Source organism: Rhipicephalus microplus, chromosome 4 (genome assembly GCF_043290135.1).
Source record: "Rhipicephalus microplus isolate Deutch F79 chromosome 4, USDA_Rmic, whole genome shotgun sequence".
NCBI lineage: Eukaryota > Metazoa > Arthropoda > Arachnida > Ixodida > Ixodidae > Rhipicephalus > Rhipicephalus microplus.
Genome location: NC_134703.1, coordinates 143701860 through 143711311, shown reverse-complemented (window position 1 = coordinate 143711311; position 9452 = coordinate 143701860). Strand labels below are relative to the sequence as shown.

General features: G+C 51.9%; 1 protein-coding gene across 1 annotated transcript; it reads left to right on the top strand.

Moving 5' to 3' along the window:
- Positions 1–7226: 7226 nt before the first annotated feature.
- On the top strand, positions 7227–8965 carry LOC142814424 (uncharacterized). Its single transcript, XM_075893184.1, has 2 exons — positions 7227–7231; positions 8206–8965. The coding sequence occupies exons 1-2, from the start codon at positions 7227–7229 to the stop codon at positions 8963–8965; spliced, it is 765 nt and encodes a 254-aa protein (XP_075749299.1).
- Positions 8966–9452: the final 487 nt, after the last annotated feature.

Here is a 9452-nt window from a genome sequence, read left to right as displayed (position 1 = left end):
AGATAGGGCGCACTACAGAACAGCAAGTTGTCCAGCAGCTCGTGCAAAAGTACCTCCCAATCAAAAGAGGATTGGCACCACCAAGTAGACAGTACCAGGGCACGCCTAACCCAGGTCTTCAGGGCGACTTCAACATTGAGGAGATCAGAAGAGCCTTGCATGATCTCAACGGCAGGTCAGCCCATGGCCCGGACGGTATATCAAACAAGGCCCTGCGTAATCTTGATGACGATTCAATTGAAACCCTGAGGGATATGATTAATTCAGCATGGAAAGAAGGCAGGGTGCCAGAGCAGTGGAAGCTGGCCAGCACGATCCTTATTCCTAAGCCAGGAAAGCCCCCTAACTTGGACAACATGAGGCCAATATCTTTGACATCATGTATCGGCAAGGTCGCAGAACATGCCATAATGCACAGGATAAACAAGTACTTGGAAGATAACGACATATATACACACAATATGGTTGGATTCAGGGCAGGGCTATCCACACAAGATGCATTGAAGCTTATCAAACACCAGGTCATTGACAATAAAACCAGAGACGTGAGAGCCATTCTGTGCCTAGATCTAGAAAAAGCGTTTGACAACTTCCACCACTCATTCATACTCGAAGCAATTTCCAAGCTTGGTCTAGGGAAAGCCTTCTATGACTACGTATGGTCCTTTCTTACCGATCGGAAAGCCGTGATGAAGATTGCAGATATTGAGACTGCAGCAATCAAACTAGAAGCAAGGGGCACGCCACAAGGGGAGTGATTTCACCAATGCTGTTCAACATTGCCATGATTGGACTGTCAAAGAAGTTATCGAGCATTGAAGGATTGAAGCACAGCATCTACGCAGATGACATTACCATCTGGTGCACAAGTGGAAGCGAGGGGCAGATTGAGAGCGCTCTGCAAGAGGCGATGGACACCGTATAAGACTACCTTCGCCCTTCCGGGCTCAAGTGCTCCACGAGTAAGTCAGAACTTTTGCTTTATCGGACTGCACGTCGGGGACCGAAGCCCAGGGGATGGAAGCCGTTAAACCAGATAGACATCCACCTCCGTACAAATCAAGGGGATGCCATCCAGAGGGTCGACTCCATCAAAGTCCTGGGAATGCTGATAGAGTCTACCGGCGCCAACAGCAAATCTATAGCCAAGTTAACTCGGAAAACAGACAGTGCGGTGCACCTTATACGCAGAGTGGCCAACAAAAGAAATGGGATCAAGGAAGACAACCTCATCAGGTTGATGCATGCGTTTGTTCTAAGTCACTTCACATACGAGGCAGCAATGCACAACTGAGCAAGAGCAGAGTCCGAGACACTCAATGTGCTCCTCAGGAAAGTTATCAAGAAGGTCCTGGGCCTACCCACACATACCAGCACCGAGCGTCTGCTTGAGCTTGGCATACACAACACGTTTGAAGAAATAGCAGAAGCCCAAGAGAGAGCACAGTTTGCAAGGTTATCTACTACAAGGTCGGGGAGAATGATCCTGCAGGAGCTGGGCCAACACCCAATAGCAATCAGACGCAATTACAATGATATCCTTGACAACATCAGGGAGACTATCACGGTATCTCCTATACCGAGAAACATGCATCCAGAACACAACGTCGGAAGAAGAGTAGCGAGGGCCAGGACTACACTTCGTCAAGTCTCAAACGAGGAACGAGGAATCGTATTTGTTGACGTGGCTTCCTACGCCAATGGGAAAGCGTTTGTGGCAGTGGTAGTCGATGGGGCTGGCCATGTCATCAACTCCGCGACGGTCAGGATGAAAGGCCCAATCATTGCGGAACAAGTGGCCATCGCCTTAGCACTCAAGATGGATAACATTGAAGTCGTCTACAGTGATTCCATGGCAGCACTACGGGTGTTCGCCAAGGGGACGGTCTCTGAACAAACGCTGTGAATACTGCAAGGCGAGAAAGAACATAACGCATCATCTTCTGAGTTGGTTCCCAGCTCATCTTGGGCAAATCAACGATTCCCCTCCCAATCTCAATGAAGCAGCACATGAGGCGGCGCGAGAACTCTCCAACCGTGCCTCCCCGGGGATGCGTTCTACCGGTGAAGGGGATAACCGGGAAAACATATAACGAGCTCACTAAACATTTCTACCTGTCTAGAAGGATTTTCCCTCCACCTCACAAAAATCTAACCCAGCCCCAAGGCTGGGTTAGATTAAGACATTAAGGCTTTTGCAAACGCGGATGTACCCTACTTTGAAAATGTTACACATCATGTACCCTTACCTATACACAAGTAATCTTTGTCCACATTGTGGGGAAATGGGTTCATTAGAACACATGCTCTGGCTGTGCACCAAATTCGCTCATTTATCGCACATCACCTCTGCCAAATGGGAGGCGGCAATCCACAGCTCGTCCTTGGCAGATAAGCTCTGGGCTGTCCACCAAGCCCGCGAGGCGGCTGAGGAGCTTGGTGGGTGGTGGTGAAAACATTTAATAACCATTAAATGGTTACAGAGAGGTGATTGGGTTGGGGCCTTATTGGCCTCCTACCCTCACAGCACTAGGTGGAACCCCTATTCCGGGGCTCCATTGGCAAGCAACGCCGCCCGCGCACGTTGAACCAGAGCCTCTTGGGCCTTCAGGTCTTGACAGCCGAGCAGGGCCGCCTCCCAGTCCTCTCTCGTGGGATTGGGGTTGGGGGGGATAGATGGATTAGACTGGCACGCCCAGACGATGTGAAAGGTGTCAGCCACCTCACCACAGAACTGGCACGTGCCATCAAAGGATGAATTGAAATGTTTTAGCACCGCCGGGCACAGTACAGTATTGGTAAACAGTTTTAAAAGGAGGCGCTCGTCAGCGCGATGCAGTCCCTTACAAGGGTCTGGATAGCGCCGGTGCTCCTCCTTGTAGTAATTGGTAATATCTTTGAATGAAAGGGCCGAATTGTCTGATTGCGAGTAGGCTTCCAAAGACAGGGAGATAGCCCGGGAAGAGAGTGCGCGGGCGGCCTGATCGGCCTGTTCGTTACCCCTGAGTCCTTGGTGACCGGGTGCCCAAACCAGATTTCGCGTAGTTGGATTAACGTATCGGCAGCTAGGTTCCAGTATGCGCTGAGCAAGCGGTGAAGCCCACCCTAGCTGATAGTTCCGACAGGCCCCTCGTGAGTCGGTGATGATATGTTTAGAAGAGGGATAGGTGAGAGCCAGAGCGATGGCAACCTCCTCCGCGTGTGTTGCGCTGTAGGCTTTGAAAGTGAGCCCGTTTACGGTGTTTGCGTTGTGTATGACTGCGGCAGTATACCACCCCCCATGGTGCGGGCCGGCAACGTCCACGTAGCACACGTGTTCCTCTTGACCAAAGTGTCGCTGCAACGCTTCCGCGCGCGCCTGGCGGCGACCACTGTGGTTTTCTTTGGACATGTTGCGGGGAAGGGGTCGGACCCGGAGGGCGCGTCTCCAAGGTTCTGGCACTCTCACCCTTTCCTCAATATAGTAATCGTGTTTGATGTGTATTCGGTCCAAGAGGCGGCGACCGGAATGGGTCTGTGCAAGGCGCGTGTATTGGTTAACGAGGTGGGCTTCTCGAAGTTCCCGGTAGGTATTCACCACGCCTAGGGCCAGAAGTCTCTGGTTGGACGTGGTGATAGGGAGGTCGAGAGCCCGCTTGATAACTTTACGGTGGATGACCTCGAGTTGATCATCCTCGTGTTTGCGTAGGTGCAAGTAGGGAGTCGAGTAGAGTATTCTACTCGTTACGAAAGCATGGGCAAGCCGCATTGCATCCCTGCTTCGTAATCCGCCCCGCTTGTTGGAGACCCGGCGGACCATACGGCCCACCTGGTCTCCCACCGTGCGAAGTTTGGCTATTGTGGTGTCGGCCTTGCGTTGGTGGTGTATGAAGAGGCCAAGGACGCGGATCTCCTTGGCCTCACGGATCGGTCCCGAGGGAAGACTGATATGGAGCTGAGTTGTGTCCTGAGGGGAGGGACGTACGTGCACAAATTCTGACTTAGCCGGGGCACACTGGAGTCCGCAGTAGGTTGCGTAGTCGTCGACTACAGTCGCTGCTGCTTGCAGGCATGACTCCATGTGACCCAGGTTACCTTGCGTGGCCCAGATCGTGATATCATCCGCGTAAAGAGCGTGATGTATCCCTGGTAAAGAAGCCAATTTGGGGGGAAGATGAAGCATGGCTATATTAAATAGGAGAGGAGAGAGGACCGCGCCTTGAGGAGTTCCCCTCGAGCCGATGACGTAAGGCCCATGTTCCTCATCTTGTATGCGTATGTAGGCTCGACGGTCTGTAAGAAACTGTCTAACATAATTGAATGTTTTATAACCACAGTTGGTCTGACTGAGGTGGTCAAGGATTACCTCATGCTTCACGTTGTCGAATGCTCCTTTAAGATCCAAGGCCAGGACTACCTTGTCATTGTGGGGGCATTCAACAGGATCTAATATGTCATGGTGGAGCTGTAGAAGTATATCCTGGGCTGACTTCTGAGGGCGGAATCCAAACATGGTGTCCGCAAAAGTGTGCTGTGTTTCTAGAAACTCGGAGAGTCTGTCGCGCACCATCGTTTCCATCAGCATGCCGACACAAGACGTGAGGGAGATGGGGCGAAGGTTCTCCACGTCAATAGGTTTACCTGCCTTCGGGATGAAGGTCACGAGAGCTGATTTCCATTCAAGAGGGAGAGGAGTTTCTCCGTCCCAAATGCTATTGATGTATTTGAGGAGCGTGGCGTAGGCTGCGTCGGGAAGATTGGCCAACAGTTTGACCGTAACCTGGTCACGCCCTGGTGCAGTGCCACGCTTCATCTTGCGTAAGGCCGCCTGGAGGTCGTGGAGCTGGAACGGGGTGTCCAACTGCGTGTTCTTTTTGCCTGCGTAGGAGTATGCGGCCGTCCGGGGGTCCTTGGTGGTGCACAGGTATCGGTCCCTGAGCGTGTTTGCCTGCTGTGTTGTCGTTCCTGTAAAGTTGTGCATGACCTTATGTAAGTGACGTTGAGTTTCCGTGCGTGTTTGTGTTGGATCGATGAGAGCGCGAAACAGGCGCCACGTGTTGCGACCAGACATCTGGCGTGCAGCCGTGTTGCACCTGTCCACCCAGTTAGTGTCGGCTAGCTGAGCAGCATATTCCGCAGCTTGCTCCGTGAGTTCTAGGATGCGTTTCTTGAGGCGTCTGTTATGTTTCTGTTTTTTCCATCGTTTGGTGAGGCTGCGGCGGGCCTGCCAAAGATGGAGGAGGTGGTTGTCTACGTCCGTTTGAGTTTCCGTGAGCTGTATCAGCTGTTCGTGTTGTTTCAGTGTAGACGTCAGTGATTTAGACCAGGTGTCGTATCCCGACTGGAGAGGGTCTACAATAGGTAGAGTGGTGCGGAAAGTTGTCCAGTCTGGGATACGAGCTTGTGTAAGTGGGCGTTTTAAGGGACGCATGTACACAGTTGTGTTTAATACACAATGATCACTACCGAGAGTGTCCTGTGTGTTCAGCCAGTCGGCATGGCGTATGTTGCGTGTAATTGTGAGGTCCGGGCAAGTATCTCGTTGAACAGAGTTGCCTACACGTGTTGGGCTGGCGGGATCAGTGTGGAGGGTGAGTCCAAGTGTAGAAAGAAGTTCCGCAAGCTTCCTTCCACGCGTGTCCTCTCGTGGGTAACCCCATAACCTGCTTGGGGCATTGAAGTCGCCGACGATCAGGAGGGGGTCTCGTCCTGCCACCTGCATAGCTTGTGTGAAAGTTTCGCTGAACGTGACGTTCTTAAGCTTTGGGGGACAGTAAATGTTTAAAATATGAACAGGTGGGTCAGATCGCCTTATAGGCAGCACCGACACCATTGTGTATGGGAAAGGCGGTGTTGTGGGGAGTGTGACTTCCTGGGTGGTATATTGCTTGTGAACAAGTATACATGTCTCCGGGTTGTGTTGAAATGTAGTGTAATTTGTGAGTTTGACGTCCGAGCCGGGTTCCTGAAGGGCAACCACGGCAACAAGGAACTCAAAGGTCTCAAGATAGAGGCGGAAATGAGCCCGCTTCTTGTGGTTCTTGAGACCTCTGCAGTTCCACTGTGTTAGTAACAACGGCTGAGTTGCTCGAGGAGCTTGGCATCTCAGTCCCCACGTGGGAGCTGCCCGCAACACAGTGATCTGTGTTTTGGAGGACCAAATGAAAGTTTATCCAATCCAATTCAAGACACCAGACCACTGGGATGAAGAGAGCCTGCCCGATGATTTTGTAGACGCGCAGTCGGAAGACGCTACTCGCGTCAAGCCGGCCAGTACGCCAGGCGGGGCCACTTCAGATGAACAGCCCGCTCAGACGCAACATGAACACCCAAATGGGAGTTCCACGGAAATGCCCATTGATTTTTCTTCACTAGTAGGCAGCATCAAAAGTCGACATAACTGCAGCACAACAATGGCGTCCGAGAAGCGCTAAACGCCGGACGACCAGGTACCCATTACAAAAGGCATCGCAGAAATCACTGGTTTGATTTCCTCTGCAACGACAGCGACAGACGCCAGTGACAGCACACCAAACACTAACCTTGGAATGTCGACAACCTTGAAGAACATGAACGCTATGCCTTCGACATCGATGAAGCAGCTAAGAGGCCGACCACCAAAGCGGAGCAAACCGGCGGACACCGTGGTTTCTACCAGACCCACACGATCTGCAGACGCATCGAGTCCTTCGAGTTCACAACGCTGATCCAAGCCAGGCAGCGGGAGCAGCGGCAGCGACTGCGCTAAACAGGGAACATTTAAGAAACCCCGCGTGAGAACACCACCATGACAAACGTCACCAACTTTGAACGACGACAATATGTACTTTTAGCTCTTGGCTCTCCTCTCTCTTACCTTTTCTTTCCTTTAAGCAACTTCCCCGTCTTTATTTCAACAATGGCATCACTTTATTTTATGTCGTTCAATCTTCGCGGTTTTCGAAATCCGGTGAAGCAGCAGGCAGTACTTGACCTCGCGCGGGCGCATCGCGGGTGCATCGCGTTTTTGCAGGAGACAAACTTTCGTACTAAGCTTGACGTTGCAGAGTTTCAGGAAAAGTTTCATCTAGAGGCCTTCTTCTCACTCACAGATAGATGCACGTGCACGTGGCACAAAAGTTGTTTTCATGAACGCAATGCTGAAGAGGGGTGCTCACTGTCTTGTTCACACCGAAGGCCGCATTATAACAGTAGATGTGGTACTTAACTGCAAACGAGTCAGATTTACCAACGTATATGCGCCCGTAATGAGGTCAGAAACAAACAGGTTCTATAAAGGTGTCATAAATTTTTTGATCGAGCTGATATCACATGTGCTTGTCAGAGATTTCAACTGCGTGCTCGATACTACAGGAGACGTCAGGGGTCCCGGCCAAGGCGCCAACAAATATTACGCCAGAAAACTACAGCAATTAGTTCAAGATCTCAAGCTGTCAAATGGGTGATTAACTCTACATGGAGTCGGGTTCGTCGCAACCCGTGCTTGTGGCATTCAACAAAGCCGAATTGATAGAGTTTATGTGCCCGAAGACTTTTTAGCAAACATACAAGCATGTGAGGTGGTCCACCTTGCGCCAAGCCAGCAGAAACTCAGCGATCATGCTCCCTTACTCTTCACGTTTAACGTGAGCACAACAACGGGAATCCACAAAGCATGTAGGATGAACCCAACTATTCTTCATGATGACGAAAGCGTTTCCGTTCTTCAAACTGAGCTGGCGGACTCACTGGCAGAAGTGTGTTGCATAACTCCAACTACATGGGACCACTTAAAATCTCGTTGGCGCCTCATAGCTCAACAGGCAAGAAAAGCGCGCCACGCTCACCTCATGGCCAAGATGAATGAGATTCTCCAACGCATCCAAATTATTGAAAGAGGTGGGTCAACCACATTTGCTATGCTCAAATACCTTGAAACACAAAAAATTAAGTATCAAACTCTTCTAAAGCAGAGGTCCCAGGCTACAAGGCTCGCAAGGGAAATGCGCTTACCGACAGATGAAATTGAAAACTCGACATACGCGCAAAGAAACCAAGATCGTCGATGCCAGCCCCACTACATCGATGAGGCGCTGAAAGAGGATGGTACCTTTGGTGACGACCCGGACGAAGTTCAAAAAGTTTTCCGAGACTACTTTGCAAAACTATTTACTGCAGACCATGACGCACAAAACGACAAGTTTACTGCTAAACTCTCAGCCTTTTGCGAAGGTTTTTTATCGCTAGACTTGGAAGACTGTTTATCCCTCTTGTGGTGGAGCTCAGCGACATCTGCCGAGTGGACGGGGCCTTCAAGATCCTGTCGTCGACTGATCTGGAGGTCCGGGAGCGAGCGAGGGAGGAGCTCTACCGGGTGGTGTCAAGGCGGCTGAGGCGACCGGCGGACACGGACGACACCGAGGCCTACCTCTCAGGCGAAACGGAGGGCGATTTCCGGCAGACTGCGACCCAGCTGCAATCTGTCTGGACGGAGGCACGCAAATCCTTCCGTCGCCTGTCCGTCGCCTGGGAGCTTCTGGACCAGAGTGCCCGCATCACCTGCGGAGAGGCCACGGTGTCAGCGCGGAACCGCAACAAGCTCATCAAGATCCTTCGGGCCATCCTCAACCAAGACCGGGACCGTTCTCTCCAGGAGAAGCCGTCTCAGGGCAAGGCGATGGCGTGTGTAGCGGTGGACCCCGCCAGTTTCCACTTCATGAGGTCCGGCCGCTACACTCGCTTCAAGGAGTGGCGCTTCATCCACCGAGCCTGGCTGAATCTCCTCCTCCTAAACGGCACAAGAACTTGGGTGCCCGCAGCTGACAAGAGGTGCCGACGCTGCGGGTACGGGGAGGAGACCCTGCCGCACGTCCTCTACCACTGCATGCGGCAGAGCCGGGCCATGACGGAGTGCCACAACGCCATAGTTGCGCGCCTCAAGAAGGCAGCCCTGGAGCGGTTCACCGTCATCGGGGAGAACCAGCAGGTCGGCGTCCCTGGCTTGTGACCCGACTTCGTCCTGGCCCGTGGTGAAGAATCCCTGATCCTGCACGTCTGCTGTTCCTTTGACAACCGCATGCAGGCATTCCAGGAGGCTCGGAGGGTCAAGGAGGAGAAGTACGCCCCTCTACAGCGTCATCTCCTCCAGCGGTTCCAGCGCGTCTCCGTCGATGCCATCGTCGTTGGCTACCTCGGCTCGTGGGATCCGGCCAACGATCGTGTCTGCCACAGGTTTTGCTCGAAGAACTTCCTGCGGACCATGAAAAAACTTTGCGTTTCAGACACTATCGCCGCCTCTACGAACATATATAGTAGCCACATAGGCGTATTGTTTAGGCGTTCTTTTTTTATTCGACAAGCGATACCGCGTTTTTTTATTGTTATACACTTTTATCATTACTAAAACTACTAACACTTTTTAGCCTTTTTGTTACCTGTTTTTATTTATACACCTTTCATGTGTGTGTATGGCCCGGGCAAGACAGTGTCTCTGG